This window comes from Balaenoptera ricei, chromosome 10 (assembly GCF_028023285.1).
Source record: "Balaenoptera ricei isolate mBalRic1 chromosome 10, mBalRic1.hap2, whole genome shotgun sequence".
NCBI lineage: Eukaryota > Metazoa > Chordata > Mammalia > Artiodactyla > Balaenopteridae > Balaenoptera > Balaenoptera ricei.
In genome coordinates, this window is record NC_082648.1 from 61,051,855 (window position 1) to 61,072,877 (window position 21,023).

General features: G+C 37.3%; 1 protein-coding gene across 1 annotated transcript in view; it reads left to right on the top strand.

Moving 5' to 3' along the window:
• The window catches only part of TRHDE (thyrotropin releasing hormone degrading enzyme), a 396,268-nt gene that overhangs the window by 108,179 nt on the left and 267,066 nt on the right, over window positions 1–21,023 (top strand). Inside the window, exon 3 of the mRNA XM_059936534.1 lies at window positions 17,920–18,046. Coding sequence (XP_059792517.1) covers window positions 17,920–18,046 — 127 coding nt within the window. The remainder of the gene's footprint in view (window positions 1–17,919; window positions 18,047–21,023) is intronic.

Below are 21,023 nucleotides of genomic sequence, written 5' to 3' on the forward strand. Positions count from 1 at the left end.
GCAACTGAGTCACACAACAATTAATAATATACTTATAACTACTTGGATACTAAGTGGAAATCTGGCTTCAGATCTCATACGTATATGGATACTCAGTCTCACTAGTTGTCAGAGAAATGTGTGTTAAAGTAATAACCAAATAATACCTTACAACAATCAGATCTTCAAAGATGTGAAAATCAGATACTATCAAGTGCTGGTGAGGATGGAAAAATGAGGGGAGCCCTCTTCCACTATTTGTTGGAGTCTAAGCTGGTGTGGCCGTTTTAGGGAGCAGCGGTAGTTCTTAGGGAAACTGGGTATGCTAACCCTGACATCCTGGCAGTTCTACTTTTGCACATGTTCCAGAGAGAAACTATCAAGTCAGTGCATATGGAGACACGCAGTAGGATGCTTATTGCATTGATGCTGGGGATGTGAGGAGTTGAATGTACCATAGGAGCCCTTTTCTAGGGAAATGGATACCTTGGTATATTTATAGGATTATACTATGGAATGCTTGGAAGAAATTAACTAGATTTTATATTTAAAAACATAGATTTCAAAATTAGTTGAATGAACAAACAGTAAAAGTTAAAAAAAAAGAGAATGAGATTGTAACATAATACCATTTATAAAAAAAATAAATACACACACATATAATATTGTGTGTTTTCCTGGATATACTTACATGTAAAAACAGGTATGGTGGGTGGATAGAAAGTGCATAAGAGTAGTTACCAAGGAGTGAGGAATGGTCTTGGAAATAGGGAATAAAGGGGAAAGCAATAGGACATGGGGCAGGGGGAGGGGGAAGCCGAGGCGAAGTGAGAGTAGAATGGACATATATACACTACCAAATGTAAAATAAATAGATAGATAGTGGGAAGCAGCTGCATAGCACAGGGAGATCAGCTCGGTGCTTTTCAATGACCTAGAGGGTTGGGATAGGGAGGGTGGGAGGGAGGCTCAAGAGGGAGGGGATATGGGGACACGTGTATGCATATGGCTGATTCACTTTGTTATACAGCAGAAACTAACACAGCGTTGTGAAGCAATTATACTCCAATAAAGATGTATCAAAAAAAATCAAATCTAAAACAGAAGAGGAAACTTTCACAGATCACTGATGAAAGCATGGCATGGCATAAGCTCAGTGTGGGCCAAAATCTAGTCTGCTTTGTTGGTCTGTCCCTTGAATCTAAATCAGTACCTGGGGTATAACAGGTGCTCAGGTAAGTAAATTGGGAATGAAGAATGAATGTATAAATTAAGAAGAATGATCTATTCAGTTCCATGTGCCTGAGAACCAATCAAAATTAGTGTCCCTCTACTAATTTCTTCCTTTATAGTTAAATACATGTTACATATAGGCACCAGGCCAGTTGTTGGAGATATAAAAGTGTACCAAACACATTACCTGCCCCTTAGGGGATCATAATATGTTTGGGAAGACTGAATGGAAAACTACTAATAGTGTCAAATGTGATGAGTACTGTATGATAGGAGTTTGCAGATTGGATTGGAAGCACAGAGGAGGAATGCCTGGACAATCGTGCATTTGTTCATTTGACCGATGCTGAGTTGGGTTCCTGCTTTGTGCCAGTTCCTCTCTTAGGCATGAGGATACAATCAGGAGCTTTCTTGGAACTCTTATTCTCCTGGGGAGACTGGCATTTATCAAATAACCACATCAAAAAACTGAAGGTGCAGAATCGCAGTTGTGCCACGTGTTCTCTCTGATAACTTATAAAAAAGGACGAAACCAAACCTTGATCTAGGTTTGGATTCCAAGGATGGTTTCCCTAGAGAAGGGATGGGAAAATGCATGAGTCTTAAAAGTCAATTAGAACGTGGTCACGGCTATGGTGGAGGGTACAGGTTGGGGGCAATATCAAGATTAAGTGAACAGTTTATGCACAGCTGGTTAGAGACTGACCACGTGGACCTCCTAGACCCTTTTCCTCCCAGAAAAATGAAGGTTTGAAGACAGAGGTTATGTCAGCAAATTTGTATTCTGAAAAGAGCTGTCTGGCTACCTTGTGAAGACTGGATATAGAGGGGAAGGAATGAGATGGAAGTTTTGAAGTTATTAACAGTAGTTCAGGAGAGAGATGGGATCACTTGACTTGGATAGCAGTGGATATGGAGAGAAGTGATGGATTAAAAGTCTGTTAAAAAAGGTAAAATTAAAAGGGCTTGGTTGATGGATTAGATTTGGGATAGTGTGTTGTAGTGGAAGGGAGATCAAAAGTGACCTACCTGAGCAGGATAAGGAAAAACAAAGCCACATCAGAAGCATTGCAGTAAAACTATGAAACACCAAACTCAAGGAAAAAAGCCTTAAAGGCAGCTGGAGACCATTTTGTAAGATGTATAATGATATCGTGGTTAAATTAAAAAAACATAGTTTTGGAGATGTATATGGTATGAGTGAAGTGACATAATGTCTGTGATTTCCTTTAAAATACTTAAGGTGAAAAAAGAAAAAGATAGATGAAGCAAATTCTTGATAATTGTTGAATCTAGGAGATGATAATACAGGGGTTCATTATACTGTTACCACTGTTTCTTTCTGAAAATTTAAAACTATTCATGTTTAAAAAAAAGTAACCAGAGAGAAAAGAAAGATCACCTATTGAGAAAGGAATGACAAGTAGACATCTCATCAGTGACAACAGAGTCCCCTAGATAGTGTGATACAAACTTTCAAAATGTTGAGAGAAAGGTAAAGTCATGTCCTAACTGGGCTTCCATATTCTGATATGAGTGAATGCAAAATACAGACATTTCCAGAGAAAGAAGGACTGGAAGAGTTTTCTGTTTACAGACCATTGTGAAAAGAATGACTATAGGATATACCCCAGGGAGAAGAAAATTTAGCCTAGAAAGAAAGAAGCAACAGTGAAGCAAGGATTGGTAAACCTGTTGGTAAATTTAAATAAATATCACCTGTAAAATAATAATAATGACTAACTTTGATGATGTAAAAAATGACTTATAACAGTAGTATAATATGAAAATGAAAATCCATAACAGCTAACATATATACTAGCCACTTCTCTCAGCCCTTTCCACGTAGTGACTAATTTAATTCTCATAATTCTCAAGCAATTACAATTAGCATTTTTATCATTAATTTAATTTTTCTGATGAAGGGACTGATGCAGAGTGATGGTTAGTAACTTACCTATTAAATGTTAGGAAGAGATAGAGCCAGGATCTAGATCCAGGTAGTCTAGCTCCAGACCTGGTCACTTGAAAACCACACTATACTGAATGTATAGTGTATTCAGATCCTTGTTCTCAAGGCATGTAGAGATACAGATTAACATTAGACTGTGTAAAGTCATCATGCACTGACATTTAAGTGCAACTACCGAAAGAGTAGATAGAAATATTAGATTATACAATTTTGAAATGACAAAAAGGATAAACATGGAACAGAGAAAAAATGATAGATCTACTTAAAGCAGGAAAGGAGAAAAAAGAAGCAAAGTAAAAGCAAGATGGATAACAAACATTGAAAAACATAGTAGAACAGAATAGGAATCTATCTGTAACTATATCTATACATCTGTCTACACTAAATTTACCTATTAAAATATAGAATGAATGAAGTTGTTTTTGTTTTGTTTTAGTTTAAATAAATTGAACAAAAAATTGGATAAAGAAGTAAAATATGATTCTATGCTTGACAGAAGATGCATCTTAAATATAAAGCCCACAATTTTGAGTGTAAAAGGAAGGATAAAGTCAGTGATATTTGGTGAAATATATTTTAAGGCGTTCACATTATTGAGGCTGAAATTATAAGAGGATTTCACCTGGAAGACATGAACCCGTATGCACCTAATAATATTGACTCAAAGTATTGATATATGAGGCAGAAATTGGCAGAACTATAGATGGACAACCAAATCAATGGGCTTGTAGGAGATTTTAATATCTTTCTCAGGAACATAAAGCAAAAAACCTAATAGAGGTTTAGAAGATATAAACAAAACAATATTAATCTCCATATATTTAGAACCATTTACCTGAATATTAGTGGTTAAACATTGTTTTCAAGCATCTAGATCCATTGCTTACCAATTTCATTAATTACTGGTCTAGAAAAAATCTGAAGAAATACCAAGAATCAGTGTCAAATGGGCCAGGCTTTTGGCAATAATGTTAGATAGGAATAATAAAGAAAAGTAATCTGGAAATCACATACATTAGGAAGTTAACAACATACTTCTAAATAATTTATGGGTCAAATAGAAAGTTATGAAATATTTAGAAATTAATGAAAAATGAGAACACTGCTTATTAAATTCCATGGATGCAAGTAAAAGCTATACTTAGAAGGAATTTAGAGCCTTAAAGAATATAGTATAAAGAGCCTTAAGGATCATATTAAAACATGAATGATTTAAAATTCATCAGCTGATCATTTTATTGAAACATTTAGAGAAATAGCAGAGTATAATGAAAGAAGCAGGAAAATAATAAAGATAAGATTAGAAATCAATGAAATAAAAAACTAAGAAATAATAGAAGGCTTAATGAAACCATAAGAGAATTCTTTGAAAAGACTATTAGACATACCTCTGACAGTTTTCATCAAGAGAAAAAAGAAAGTACAAATATTATTAGAATTAAAATAACTCTAGATGGAGAGATTTCAAAAATAGAGAATATTATAGAGAAATTCTTTCTCATGCTTTTAAAACTTAGATGAAACGCATAATTTTAAGAAAAATATGAATTATCAATAACCATAGATATAGTGGATCACTAATCAAAATCTGTCCTCTCACACACAAAACCACCAGGTTTACACAGTTTTATAGGTGTGTTTTAGTTAAAACCCTATCTGGGAAAAGGTAAATCTTAAATGAAAAGCTTCCCAACATCTAAGTAGGTTACCCTGCCCCCACCCTCGCCCCAGGAAAGCAAACGGTTAACACTAGAACATTTATTATTATGATTCACTACCCTAATGGAACACAGGAAAAAAAGAAGAAAAATATCATCTGAATAGATACGATGAAAGCATTAGAAAAATGCAACACTATTCATGACATAATTCTTGGCAAACAATGAATAGAAGGGAATTTCCTTATCTGGCAGCAAGAATTATAGTTGGTAGTGAAACAGTAGAAGCATTCCAAATAAAGCGAAAAATAAGGATGCCTTCTTTCACTGCTTTTTAAAAAAATTTGGCATTGTTCTAGAAATCTTGACTGAGACCAGCCAACACAAAACAACGCAGAAAAACTATTAGAGTTATTTCAGACAGTTGGCTAGTTTCAAACTCATTTTACTAAAATCAGTAAGTGGCTAATATCAGAAACAATAGCTTAGAAATATGATTTTTCAAATCCCATTCACAGTAACAACAAACCATAAGGTATCTAGAAGTAAATCTAATAGAAGATGTGCAAAGCTTATATGAAGGAAATTGATAAACTTAAAAATAGGATAAAGACTGAAATAATCAAGAGATATTCCTTGGGCATGGGTGTTAAGATCTAACATTTGGAGGTGTCATATTAACATGCAAATCTAGTGCAATTTATCCAAGTCCCCAAGAGGATTTTTTTTGTGTAAATGTGGAAAATGATCCTAAAATTCATATAGAATAATAAGGAAGCTTTGAAAAAAATTAAGGAAAAGTACTGGTCTTATTAGACCTCACAGTTTATTACTTATTTATTTTTTTGAAAATTAAAAAATTTTTTTATTTATTTTTTGGTTGCATTGGGTTTTCGTTGCTGCGTGCGGGCTTTCTCTAGTTGCGGTGAGCAGGGGCTACTCTTTGTTGCAGTACACGGGCTTCTCATTGCGGTGGCTTCTCTTGTGGAGCACAGGCTCTAGGCGCGTGGGCTTCAGTAGTTGTGGCATGCAGGCTTCAGTAGTTGTGGCTCGTGGGCTCTAGAGCACAGGCTCAGTAGTTGTGGCACACGGGCTTAGTTGCTCCGCGGCATGTGGGATCTTCCCAGACCAGGGATTGAACCCGTGTCCCCTGCATTGGCAGGCGGATTCTTAACCACTGTGCCACCAGGGAAGTCCACAATTTATTATTTAGTTTTAGTGATTCCAGAATGTGCTGTTGGCCCAGTGATAGACATACTGACCAACAGAAAACAATGGAGATCTAAGTTTGTATGAGAACTTTGTATATGGAGAGAGGCATTATAAATCAGTTGGGAAGGCAGGACTCTTCAATAAATAGTACTGAGACAATTGATCATCCACATAGAAAAAAATAAAATGAGATCACTATTTCCCATTATTCACATAAATATATTCTGCATGGGTTAAAGCTCTGACTTTGAAAAGCAGAAGTTTAAAAATCTTAGAAGAAAATATAGGAAAAAGTATTTTTTGACCTTGAGGGCAATGAAAGATTTCTTTAAAGAGACCCAGAAAGCGGAAACCCTAAAGGGAACATTTGATATTTGACTACATTAAAAGTAAAACATTTTATTTGATCAGGAACATAATGTACAAGACTAGCACAGACTAGGAGAAGATTTTTGCAAATCATACACAGGCAAATGACTACTGTCCAGAATATACAAAGGACTACTATGAACCATGAGAAAACAGGTAAATGATCCAATGGAAGACTAGGCAAAGGAACAGGGCAGTTTGCAGAACAGGAACATATAAGCCAATATACATTTGAAATGGTGCTTAACACCCGCATTACTAGGATGATGCAAATTACAACTAACAACCAGACACCATTTCATAACCACTGATGAACATACATTTCAAAATTTATGAGGATGTGGGGAAGCAGGGACTATCATACATTGCTCGTGGGATGTAAATTGGTATAGCTCTTTTGAAGAGAAATTGGTAATGCCCATTAAAACGAAGGACAATTATAACATGAATTGAAAATCTACTGAAGCCTGTACTTCATGGCCATGGTTAATTCTAGAGTGGGAGGGAGGGGCGTGGTAAGAAGGGGGTGTATTGCCTCAATGGAATTGTAATGTTTTACATGGTTAAAAAATATCTGAAGCAAATGGGGAAAAATATCAACATTATTTAAATCTGTTGGGGGTATAAGAATAATGCACTTTTGTACTGTACTTTTCTCTATGATTGGAATATTTTGTAGTTTCTTTAAAGAAAGAGTGGAATGGAGAGGCTTGAGGACTGACATGAAAGTTTTCAGGACACTCATAAGTAGCTCTTCTTGGAATCTATATGCACGTTGCTCACATCCTTACTTATTTTATATTTTTACTCAAATACCACCTTCTCAGTGAGGCTTTCCATGGCCTTTGACATTTTCTAACTCCTTCTGATTTAATGTTGAACACTTATTACTGTTTAACATGCTATATATTATTTGTATTCATTTGTATTGTTTATTATTTATAGTGTATTATTTGTAGCATTTATTTGTATTGTTTGTATTTATCCATCTTTCCTACCAGAATATAAGCTTCCATGGTAGGGATTTTTATTTGTTTGGTTTACTTTCTAGAAGAGCAGCTGGTCCAGAGTAGACTCTCAATAAATATTTATTAAATGAGTGAATGGACAAAGGAAGTCTGAGTTCTGACCCCTAGGTAGTGGAAGGCTGCCTGCAGCATTGAAAGATCCACAAGAGAGGGCTGGTGCATGAGGGATGCTGTGTTTGAACTGGATGGTGCTGAGTTGGAGGAGAAGGTGGCATACATAAAAGTAAGGTCAGCAGGTTGCTGGAAATCAGGGAATAAAAGGACAGATGGGACAAAACAAATTGAAACTGAATCCAACTGAGCCCTGAGCTCCTGTATTTACAAGTAGATGTTCTTGGGTGTCAGTCTTGCTGAAGAAATTTGACCAGGCATAAAATGGATGGCTTAATAAGGAAATTCTCTACATTTATTCTATCTCACTTAAAAAAAAACAAACAAACTGCAATTCAGTTTACTACAAACGATGTACTCTATCGGGATTAAATGCTACCGTTTTATCTATGGGGTGTGACAGTATTAAACAACTTTTACTGGTTTCCAGACATTGGATCTGACTCATCTGTTGTTTATAGTTTATTGTGCAGGGGAAAGAAAGATTAGTTTTTTGAGTTAAAAATAATAACAGTCATGTTGAATGTATCTTCATTGAAGACTTTGATGTTGAAAGAGATTTAAGGAATAAGGATATATATGTTTTCCTGTGTGTTAGGCTTTTGCTAAATATTTCTTTCCAGTCTTGAGACTTGCTTGCTGTGGGGCTGAATGAACTAAAGGTTCTTAGGTGACTCTAGGCCAGTAGTTCTTCAACTTTAGTGTATATATAATTCAATTGGTAAGTTTGTTAAAATGAAGATTTTAGGGGCCCATGGAGAGAGGTGATTCAGAATTTCTGCAGTGTATTGACCCAGGAATCTGAATTTTAAACAATTACTCCAGGTGATTCTGCTGCAAAGCATAATGAGACAACACTTGGAAAATAATTGGTGTAGTTGATTCTTTTACTCAATCATTTCACTTCTGTGTGTGTGCACCAATTACATGCAATAATGTGTTATGTGCTTGGTAATAATATATGTAAGTAAATCAGGTGTGCCAACATTAGCAGATTGAAAGCTGTAAATAATTATATCTACAACAGAAAGAGTGACACACAGAGAAGTACAAAATATGCTCTTATATGAAGCTGAAAATCTAACACAAATCAGTGTATTAACTGGCATGAAGATAAAAAAGTTATACTAGCTTCCTATTGCTGCTGTAATAAATTACCAGAAACTCAGTGACTTAATGCCATACAAGTTTATTCTCTTCTTATTCCAGAGGTTAGAAATCTAAAATGAGGTTTTACAGGGTTGAAATCAGGGTGTTGGCAAAGCTGGTTCCCTCTGGAGGCTCTAGAGGAGGAACTGGTCCTTGCCTTTCCAGCGCCTAGAGCTGCATGTCTTGCATTTAGTGATTTATGAGCTTTTTCTCCTTCTTTGCATCTTCAAATTTCTCTCTGCTTCTGTCATCCTATTGCATTCTCCTTTTCTGTAGTCAAAACTCCTTCTGCCTCCCTCTTAGTAGGACATTTGTGATGACATTTAGGGCCCACCTGAATAATCCAGGATAATCTCCTCATGTCAAAATTCTTAATTTAATCACAATCAATGTCCCTTTGGTAACATTCACAGGTTCTAAGGATTGGGACATGATATCTTTGGGGGGCAAGGTCTGCCTCCTGCCCTTGTACCACCTGCTCCAGTCATGCCAGCTCCTTCCCCACCCCGCTTGGAGCCTCCTCTTTATGTTTATTGGCTCGTGCATCTGGGTTCTGGCTCCTTGTTTCTGTCAGAGTTTTGTGTGTATTTATTTTCCTTTTTCTTTGCAAAAAAACCGGTATCTTCCGAATTTTAAAGACTAATACTCTTGGGCTTTTAGCTTCTTGTTTACAGCATCCTTCCCTCTTTGTATCGATGTATTTTTCTTCTACATAGTGTCAAAAGCATCTGCTCCCTTCTGCCCGGCTTGTTTTGTTTTATTGATTTGTATGAAGAGCCCCCAAATCAAATTATATTCACATAGGCGAATTAATACAGCTGTAATGGTGGAGAGTTTAGTGACAACACATCATTGTTTTGCAGTTATTAAAGAAAGGGACTGATTTTTTTCAGTTAGGTGAAAGGAAAAGTAAATTTGTTATTGTTATTAGAGTGAAATTTTAAAGGCATGAAATAATTTCTGTGTCTTCCAAAGTTCTTAATGTACTCTTTCAGTATGAAATTTTCTCAGAGAATAACTCTGGCAAGCCAGAAGGTTTATTTAACTTAACATACCAAACTACAAACATCAAATCAGAGCAAATGTTATTCAAGTCTTTATTTAACAGGTGTGCTACTGCTGTAAATGTTTTTTTTTTTCCCTTTGCTGTATGGTGTAACTACACACTGTTTCACATAATTGTATAGTAACTACCACAATTCATTTTTAACACGACAAATAATTAAAACAGTCTAGAAGAAAGGCACTAGAGAAATTTAGTTTCACTGTCCTTTAAAATGACTCAGTGACTATAGAAAACCTTCTTTTCAGATTCTTCATCTACAAAATCAGAATTCACTGCTGAACACCATACTGATTCTACAGGTATTTTGTAAAGATAAATAAGAAAATCTGTGAAGTATTTTAAATTATTAGAAGAAAGTCTCCAGAATTATTTAGTGTAAAATTTTATAATATTTCTGACAACTGCATGTGTTTACTTATTTGCATTATATTACAATTGTATGTGTATTTTTACTTTTCCTTTGAAATCTTTAATACAGTGAAAGTAGAACATTATACGTAAGAACTTGAATAGTTGTTTGCTTCTCTTCACTTCCATGGTTCTCTGTCCCTGTTCTGATGCATCACCATCTCTATGGAGAGAACTTCTTTGAAGAGCCGTTGTAAATTAGGTCCACATTGATTTTCTCAATGATTAGACTTAGTTGCTGTATCTCCCCACTGGACTGCAAGCTTCTTGAGAGAAGAGACCATGTCTCTTTTGCTTACCTTTGGACAGTCAGCACATGACCATTAATATATGCTCATTAAATAGTAGCTAACTAACTAAATAGCCCATTGATGACGTCATTTAACTGTCTTTGATGTTCTAAGTTGCACAGCTATCAGAGACAGTCAGTTTGAACTTATCTAAAGTTTCCTACCATTATGACTCCTTTCCAAAGAATATTCTGTCCTAATAATAGCATATGTCTGACATCAGTGCCACCTATCCTACCCCTAGCAGCACAGATGGCATTTCACAGATCATGGCACTTTCTCCTGACAAGTGCAGATGTGGTCTCAAGTTTCCGCCTGACATGTCCTCTAAGAAGCTACTCTCAGTTGTCAGAATAAGTTGAAACTTAATTGCCATCCCTGTTACTGTGAGAAAATGAGATGACCAATGGGATTGATGGTATCTGCCTTTAGTATTTTCCCCCTTCTATGATCAAAACACAGTTGACCCTTGAACAATAAGGGGGTTAGGGGCACCGACCCCTTGCACAGTTGAGAATCCATGTATAACTTTGGACTCCCCAAAACTTAACTACTAAGAGCCTACTGTTGACCCAGAAGCCTTACTGATAACAGTCAATTAACACATACCTGGTATGTTATATGCATATCTACATGTATTTTATGCATTCATGACATGCCTAACCTTTTAAAAAGCTTTTTGATATTTCTAGACTACGTGGTTCATGTTTTATTTTTTCAAATTGTTTCAATCTCCAAAAAATTTTCCAGTGTACTTATTGAAAAAATTTCGAATATGAGTGGATCTGTGCAGTTCAAACCCATGTTGTTCAAGGATCGACTGAACTTAAAATCCTATAAAAAGATAAAACAAACATACTTTAAATATAGAGGGTCCATGAAACTACAGAGTAAAGGCCACTGGGTCAAACAGAAGCCACCTAGGAATACCTGTTTTGGGCATTTAAGTTTTCTATGGGATCAAAAATATGTAGCTCCTAAACCTTAGCTCATTGCTGCTGTGAATTCCCACAGTAGTGGGGCCATAAGATCATTTTTTCCAAGACCAGCTTCTTCTATTTCATATTGGCTGGCTACTATAGTTATGTCTGTCTGATCAGTACCAAGTTCATGGACAGTTCAGGGAAATAAAAAGAGGAACACTCGATTAAAGGATGGAGAATGACAGCTGAGTAGTTGGTATGTATTTTCAAGGGAAGCAAAAAATGTCAAGGAGTTAAACTGAGTGAAGATTAAAAACAAAACCTTTTCATTATTTTCTTTTCAAAATAAGTAGTGACTAGATAAGAACAATTTAGGCAAATTAACATGATGCACCAGCCTCTCAGGGTTAATATGATATATAGATAATGATAAACTATTATCCCTGGAAGGAACTCTGAACTGAGACCCAGAGAAGTTAACAGACTTTCCCAAGTTGACAGTCGTTACTGAGAAAGCTGAGTCTCACATCCCTGTGTGCCAGTTCCTAGTATAATGTCCTTTCTACTGGACTTAATGTGCAGTTTGGTTTATATTGGTTGTAGGAAGAAGCTACGCAGAGGGAGAGATAAAGCCTGGTTAGCAATTTACATTTTCAGAGCTGGGCTCTTAATCTGGAATGTCAGAAGAGCAAGTGAAGCAGGTGTAATAAAATTATATTTCATTGCTTTTGAGTGATAACTCTGTTTTTGAAGATTTAGTTTCTATGTTATGATTAAGTAGAACCTAGTTGTTCTAAAAGAAGAAAACAACTGTGATTTTTTTTCACAGTATAAAATGAATTATTGCACAGCCAGCTCTTGATTAACAACAAAGGAATTATCCAGTTTGTGAAATATTTTGGACTTCCCCCGCCCCCAACCCCATCCTTCAGCTGGTCTCGCTTGTTGCAACTGGGCACTGGAGTGAGACAGGTACAGATAAGTTGAATGATTGTTCATTACTAAGAATGTGACTACAATTGGCTTTATTTGGTAACTAAAGGACTTGTTCAATAGAATGTTAGGACCAATTGAATAAATCTCTCCATTTCTCTGCATCCCTTCTGCCATCTCTCCAGTCCAAACCACCGTCAACTTTCACTACAATAGTCTAACTTATTGCCTTTGTTTGATCCTAGTGCCTCCTCATCTATCATCTATACTGCAGCTAGCGTCATCAATTAAAACTTAATTCTGATTATGTCATTCTGTGGCTTAAAATCTGTGACTTGCCTATGCTTATAGGAGTGAATTAGTATTCTACCATTTGGTTTACAGGCCCTTCTTTAATTTGGTTTGAAGTTTCTATTTACGTATCCAGTCTTACCTATCACTATGTATCTCTTCACTTTTCTAATTTTATTTCTCTTGGATGTCTTCACAAGCGTCCCCCTATACCTCAGTTCACCTGGTATAGGTCACTGACGTAATCTTTCTGACATGCAAAAGTAATTTTATCATTTTCTGGCTTAATATCCCCCCATGAATTACCACCAGTATTATAATTAAGTCCTACTATTTACTGTTGCCTTTAAAATCACTTATCACTTGGTTAACATTGTTGCCTTAGCACAATGACACTTTTGTATGGTTAGAACTAATAGATAAAAATCTTTGCCCTCATGCAACTTACATTCTTAGGAAAAAGGCAGTCAGAAGCAAAATGAATAAGTAAAGCATATCTTTTTTTAAATGGTGATAAATGTATGGGAAACAATAAAGCAAGGAAGGAGAATAGAGAGTCCTGGGGTGGGAGGGAGGACAGCTCAGAAAGCAAAGATATTTGGAAAAGTACATCTAAAGGAAGAGAGAGAATGAGCCATGGAGATATCTAGGGGAAAACTCAAAGCCTTGATGAGAGAATCTCTCTGGCATGTTTGAGGAATGCCAAGGAAGCTAGTGTATAATTGGCATAAGGTTAGTGTGGAGCAAAATGGTAAGAAATGAGACAGAGAAGTAAAGGGGATTAGGTTTTTATAGGGATTTGGGAGCCCTTGTAAAAACTTGGACTTTTACTCTAAATGACATGGGAAGCCACTAGAGGACAAAAAGAAGAATGGTATGATTTGATATTTATTTATTTATTTATTTTTAAATTTTATTTTTGGCTGCGTTGGGTCTTCGTTGCTGTGCGCGGGCTTTCTCTAGTTGCAGTGAGCGGGGGCTACTCTTCGTTGCGGTACGTGGGCTTCTCATTGTGGTGGCTTCTCTTGTTGGGGAGCACGAGCTCTAGGCACACGGGCTTCAGTAGTTGTGGTGTGCGGGCTCAGTAGTTGTGGCTCGCGGGCTCTAGAGTGCAGGCTCGGTAGTTGTGGTGCACGGGCTTAGTTGCTCTGCGGCATGTGAAATCTTCCTGGACCAGGGCTCAAACCCATGTCCCCTGCATTGGCAGGCGGATTCTTAACCACTGTGCCACCAGGGAAGTCCCTGATATTTATTTTAATTGGAACTTTGTTGTTGTTGTTGTTGTTGTTGTTGTTGTTGTTGTGTAGAGAAGAGGCTGAATGGAGTAGGGGATGAGGCATCAGTAGGAAATTAGAGCACTCATCCAGGCAAGAAATGAAGGAAGCTTGGACCAGCATGGTCATGGTGGGGTTGTGAGAAGTGATTGGATCCTTGGTATATTTTTAAGGTAGATCCAAAAGGATTTGATGACAAGTTGAACCTGGGAGTGTGAGAGAAAGAGGGAAAACAAGGATGGTTTTGAGGTATTGGGCTTGGGCAGCTGGATGGAAAGGCTTCAGGAGGAGCAGGTGTGTATGTGTGTGAGAGTGAGAGAGAGAGAGATTGGTATTTGGATTTTAGATGTGTTATTTTTGAGAAGCTTATTAGATATCCAAGTGGAGTTGTCCACTGGGCAGTTGGAAGTCTGGAATTATGGGGTAGGTCTTCAGCATCTAAATAATATTTATAACCGTGGGACTCGATATTGTCTTTAAGGGACTGAGTGTAGACCGAGAAGTGATGTCTATGGATTAAAATCTGAGATCCTCCAACATTAAGAAGTGAGAGGGATGAGGGAGAGGATGAGGATGAATCAGCCAGGAGGCTGAGAAGGAGTGGTCAACCAGATAGAAGGAAAGTAAGATAGAAGCCAAGTGAAGAAAGTGTTTGAAAGAGGGGAAATGATCAACTGTGTCAAATGCTGCCGATAGGTTAAGCATGTTGAGGACTGGGAGCTGACGGTTAGATGGTTGGATTTGGCATCCTGGAGCCATAAGTGATGCTGATGAGAGCAGTTTTGGTGGAGTAGTGGGGATGAAAGCCTTGTTGCAGTGACTTCAAGAGAGACCAGAAACAGGGAGTATAAATGGGCAACCACCCTACTTATACCTATTGTCTCAGGGTGTTAAGTGCTCCTGTTCATTTTGAAAGTATTCTGGTTTGCATGTTAACTTACGTGTTAATTCTAACTATATAGGAAACTCTTTCAAGGACCGTGGCTGGAAACCATAGCTGGAGGAACTGTGGTCAACAAAGATTTTTCTTAAACATAGGAAATGATACAGAGTATGTGTTTGCTGATGAAAAGGATACAGTATGGAAGCATAAATTGGTGATGTGGGAGATAAAGGGGAGAATTTTGAGAATAATGTCTTCAAAAAGGCAGGAGGGGTAGAATGTGGAGGGTTTGGCTGTGGGTAGGAGCTCAGTCCTTTGTAATGGGAGTTCATTCCGTTACATTACAGGAGTTCATTGTAATGGGAGGGAAGGCAAAATGCAGTTACATTTCTTACATTGTATTTTGCTGTTGATTTATTTGTTTGTTTCTTCACATATTGTGAGCTTCTTAAGAGCAGTAAGAGTAAATGTTTTGTTTATTTTCTGGCAGAAATTTTTATTGTTCTATTTCTACTCTCTAGTACAATGCCTGGCACACGGCAGGCGTGCAATAAATGTTTAAATGAATAAATGAAGACTCTGTGCTAATCATGTGTACGTTTTATCTTCTCACTCAGATTGGATCATTTCCATCAAATCTTGACAACCAGATTGATTTAATTGTGCTTCTCTTGTCTGGGCCTACAGATAGCTTGACTAACAGGTAGAGCTGATTGACAGGAATGGCTGTGTTTCTACTAAAATCAATGATACTCCCTGGGAGTAAAATCAGTGACCTTTTGCTGCATTATTTTGCAGTGGTTCTGGTTATGGTTTTAACATGAATTTACTATTTACTTCACCTTGAACCTTCTGAAAACTATCTGTTCTCCTCAGTATCCACTTGGCACTCATGGCTTACCATTCATATGGCATGCATCATTATCTGTTATTATTATCTAATTTACCTTTATTAATGGGAAGCTCTTTGAGAATGGGGATTACATTTTCATTGCTTTTTGTTCCCAATAATGCTTTGTACCATCTGTGGTTAGAGAACATGTCTTCTTCATCACTTAAAAATGCTTAGTCCAGGCCGTGGTGCAAAGCAGATGCCAAATAAATATTTGTTGAATGAGTGAATGCAGGAATGAATGATTCTTGTCTGTGGTGTATGCTATTGGTGCACAGACCAGATCTCCTTTCCTGTTTGGTGTGCTTATCACCCAGCTCTCACTCTTTTGCTTCTAACAGTTCACACCTGACCTCTTCTCCTAAGGACTCTCCTTGGACCACAGGAGTTGCATCATCCATATCCTTCAAGAACAAGTGCCTGGGATTTTATGCCTTCTCCTGGGTAACCAGTATCCAATGACTGAGATGCAGGAATATGGAAGCTCTCTTACCTCAAGGCAGCACAAACTCACCAGTGCAATTTACACTCTAGAGCGCCCTGTAGGATCAGGCCGAGGCCAGGACTTCACTTGAAATTACACCCTTGCTTGGCTTTTTATGCTGCCTTATATTGTTTTCCTTGCTCCCTTGTAGGTTTCTCCTTGAGAACACTTCCTTGATAAATCACCTGTACACTCATACTTTCCTTAGGGTCTGTTTTTTGGCAACTTAAGACATTGCATGTTTATAAGCAGTTGATGTCAGGGGTAGGGGGTCCTAACCACTGTCTCTCTGAGAGTGGTAGTTTCTGCTGTTGCAGGTGGTGTCTCCTGACAGTTTCTGGTTTTATAGTCCTGCCAACCAAAACTGTAGGCAACTGTGAACTACATTTGATATTTCATTTGGTTGTCAGATGGGAAGTCGTTTCACAATTTCAGTAAATAATTGTTATTGAATTTAGTAAACATCTTATTGGATTACAGGTCTTTCTAACAAAGTCAGAATGTGTTTTCCTTGACTTTTTGCTCTTTTTGATTACACACATCTCTGTTGTCTTTCTTTAAGCAAGAATAATAAAGAGCTAATTGTATAATCAATTTTTATATGATTGAGTACAGCTCTCTTTTGTCTTCCTGTTGAATATAAAGATCCATTTCTACACACCAAGTAAACCATTTACTTTTTTAGTGATTTACAAAGAACACAAACTCCCTTATCTGTAAAATGGGATTGGAAGTAATGTGTTTTAGAACTGAAAAGCACTTTGGCAACCAGCTGGTGGCTAACACCTTCATTTTATGAATGAGAACACTTGAGACCCAAAGAGGTTAAGTAATTTGTTCAGTATCTCCCAGCTTGGTTCATGGCAGAGCAGGAATGAAACCCACCTCCCAGGCTCTCCACTGCTCCACAAAATACATATTTCTTATTCACAGAATTGATATGAGGATTAGGGACTGCATCTGTGAAAAACAGATTTAGCCTTTGGAAAGAAAGATGCCAGATAGCTTTATGAAAGCTTTAAGAAAACTAATCTCATTTTAACCTTTTCTGTACAATTGTTAGTTTTGTTCAGTTTTATGTTATTTGCCTCAGGCTCCTTTTTGGCCAAGGACTAGATAATATACAATGCTTGATTTGAAAATCAATATTAAGTATCCAGATTGTGTTAGAAATATGACTGACTTCAGCTGGTTTTGAAGCCGGGAACGGTTGCAGACAGCCTTCCAAAATGGCAATCATTTATGTACATGAAAAGTTTTCTATCCTACTTTGCATATTGGGAATAAGGACAATTGGATAGTTGTTTCCAAAGAAAAGAAGAAGCTTAAATTATTTTTTTGTTCAGCCTGGTAATACTTCCAAAGCTTGTTGCAATGTAACTTTAACAAACCATGAATTTTCTCTCCTGCCAAGCCACCATATCCCACCTGCTTTCAGCATAGTCAGGAAACCGTTATACTAATCCACCGTACCTTCCTATCTCTAGCAAGCACATGTAAGTGATAACTTTGAATATTTATTTTGATGCAATATAAATCTTCTCTCTGTCAACTTGTAAAGCTGGGAAACTGTGACTTGCTCAACTTGGTTACTTTAATTGTTTAAGTTTGGTTCTTTCAGCCACAGCATGCTTTGATATATGAACAAGAATGCTGCTTAATATTCGTAGTATTCAAAGTGATTTGTATAGGTTCATATACGCAGGGAAGATAAAATTGGAGGATCAAGAGGCTAAAGTAACTTTTCTATATATTTTTAATTAGGTACGCTTATATGCAAGACCTGATGCTATCAGAAGAGGATCCGGGGACTATGCTCTCCATATAACAAAGAGATTAATAGAATTTTATGAAGACTACTTTAAAGTGCCCTATTCCTTGCCAAAACTAGGTAAGAATTTTCTTGGTTATTTTATCGTAAGGGCTCCTTGAAGGTGGGATTTCTTCTTCATGCATTTATTTGAGACATCCAGAAACAGGAAAATTCTAAGGGTTATATTTTTAGAGAAGATGAGCACAGAAAACAGTTTCTTCTGAAGAGGTAAAATAAAATTCAGTGTTTTTAAGTCTTGCCAAAAAGTGCTCATAGGAATTAAGAAAGTCATTACGTGAGTTTAAGATTCCAAAAGATAACCCAAAGAGCTAATTTGTTGAATAAGCACTATGAAGGGGTGCTTGCCAACATCTCGTTTAATCTTCACAACTGCTCTGTGGGTAGGTACCGTTAGAACATTTTCCACATAAGGGAATTGAGACCTGGGAGTCTTTCATTTACTCAGACAGCCAGTAAGAAAAGGAGTTGGGATTTCAAGCTAGGTCTTGATGACTCCCAGAACTATACAATGTTTTACACTAAGAAGGCACTCATTGATTAGTTTCTGTTTCCTAATTCTCACATGTCAGCCCTGAATGTATTAGTCATCCATTAGATTATTTTTGTTCAGTCATATTTTGAGTACACAGTTACAGTAAATAGAATAAAAACAAGAGAGGAGGAAAATTGCAATGATGGAGATTGTGTTCACCATGAATATGTTTACATTTCTTTCTTTTACAAAGTGAGTAGGTTCAATAATTATTTGTTGAATGAATACATGAATGAATTTTGTTATCCTAATTTGCATGAAGCTGCTGCTTTTACAGGGAGTGAACTGAGATGTTCCAGGAAGTTAGAAAGGGTATATATATACCCATTAGAAATGCTGAGGCTATTTTTTCTTCTCAGAAAACCTGTTTTGAAATATTAATATCACAACCGTTTTTTGTTCCTCACCCCTCGTCCCCCATCCATTTTCCTTCTCAGGAGTGTTGTTAACCAGCATCCACATAAAAGTTATCACTCATTGACAAAAATAAAGTGCTTACCTGGTCAAAAGTATTAGCATTTGAACTGCAGGTCCTTGTCTCTGGAGATGGGCCTATTTCACTAAAGTACCTGCCTGCTGTGTAGCTTTATTGGTCTTATAATCAGTGATTCACAAAGTAGATAGAATGGTTGATATTGTTATCAATGGGTGTAGCATACAGTTTTAATGAGTGATATTACAAAATTCTGAGGTCTTTTGAAACATGTGCTCTTAGAATCCCTAAGATTTCCTTTCAAATTTCTAAACAAAATTTTATTTCAAATAGGATCTATGTTTTGTTCTTCCTTCTTTATTTTCCCCTCTATATCAACTTCCCTATTAGACTCTGTTACACTGAAATCTCCCTGGTAGGCACCCAAGGCAGAAAGGAAGACGTGACTTCATTTGCACGGGGGTGACACTGTTCTCTACACCAGGTAAAACGGGCTGGGAACTTCCCAGCTTGACCCTAATGTAAAATTCACGAGTGCTTATGTTGCATGTTCAGCAAGAGAAATAAAATGTGAATCTTTGTCCCCTTCAGACCAGTAATTAGTAGAGGAACTCAATTTATAACTTCAGGGGGTTCCATGTAACTGTCAGCTTGCAGCAGGAAGCATTTCTGTTCCTCTTTCACTCACAATTGAACTATGCAGTCTTTCATCTGTAGAAAAGAGCTTTGTTCACTGTTACTATTACTTGTTAAGCTACCTTATGGTGTATATAATTGAATGATTTGACTAATCCCAGCACACTCCTTTTTATGTATCTAGGGGAGTTTCCACATGCCCTGCACTTTGTAAAATTTCTCTTGAAGTTCTACTTATTTAATATACCTTTAAATATTTAGAGCTATATGTTAATGGATTTATAAATATACTTTCTAAATGCTCCCTACATAAAAATTCCGAAGCACAGAAACATTTTGACAAATCCTTACTTTCTACTGTACATTACAAATTATATTTTCAGTGAATTCTATGGACATTAACTCAGTCTTTGTACATGATGAATATAGATATATCCTAGATATCAGCTGTATCTGCCTTGACTTTTTAGATCTAAGATGGTTTCCAAGACACCTATTCTTTCCTCCCTCCCCCTTCCTTCCTCCCATCCCTCCCTCCCTCCTTCCTTCTTCCTTTCTTCCTTCCCTCTTTCCTCTCTTCCTTCCTTCCTTCCTTCCTTCTTCCTTCCTTCCCTCATTTATTTAATAACCATTTATTGAGTACCTCACATATGCACTTTTCTATGTCATTGGGAGGCAGCTGCAAATAAAAGAAGGCAAAAATCACTTCCCACCTGGGGCTTAACATTCTATTAGGTAGAGCCAGACCTTTAAGCAATTAGTGATCCACATAGCATGTCAGATGGAGATAAGTGCCATTAAAAATAAAGCTAGAATGGAGGGATAGGAAGTGTGGGAGCACATGGGGCATGGGGAAAGGCTGAATGTTTTAAATGGGTGAATATGGAAAGCTTTATTGGGAAGCTGACTTTTGGGCAAAGAACTTAAGGGAGTGAAGGAGTAAGCCAAGTGGATACCATGGGACGAAGACTCTAGGCAGAGGCAACACAGTGCCCAGACGTTGAGATGGGAACTTTGTTCATGTATTTGAGGAACAGCAAAGAGGCAAGGAGGACTGGAGCGGAGTGAGTAAAGGGGTGAGAAATAGGAGATGAGGTCAAGGAGTAGTGGGTAGGTGACAGATCCTGTAGAGCCAGCAGGCTGTGGTAAGGACTTTGGTTTTTTTTATTGTTGTTGTTGTTGTGTGTGTTTGTTTTTTGGGGGGGGTATGATGGAGATCTATTGGTCAGTTTTGAGCAGAGGTATTACATAATCTGGCTTCTGTTATAAAAGGGTCACTCTTGTCACTAGGTTGAATACACGGTAGGGCAATGGTTCTCCACTGAGGGGTGATTCTGTCCCTCAGAGGCACGTGGTAATATCTGGAGGCGTTTTGTTTTGCACAGCTCAGGGGGGACTGGTGGAGTGTGTGCTATTGCCAGGGAAGCTGCTGA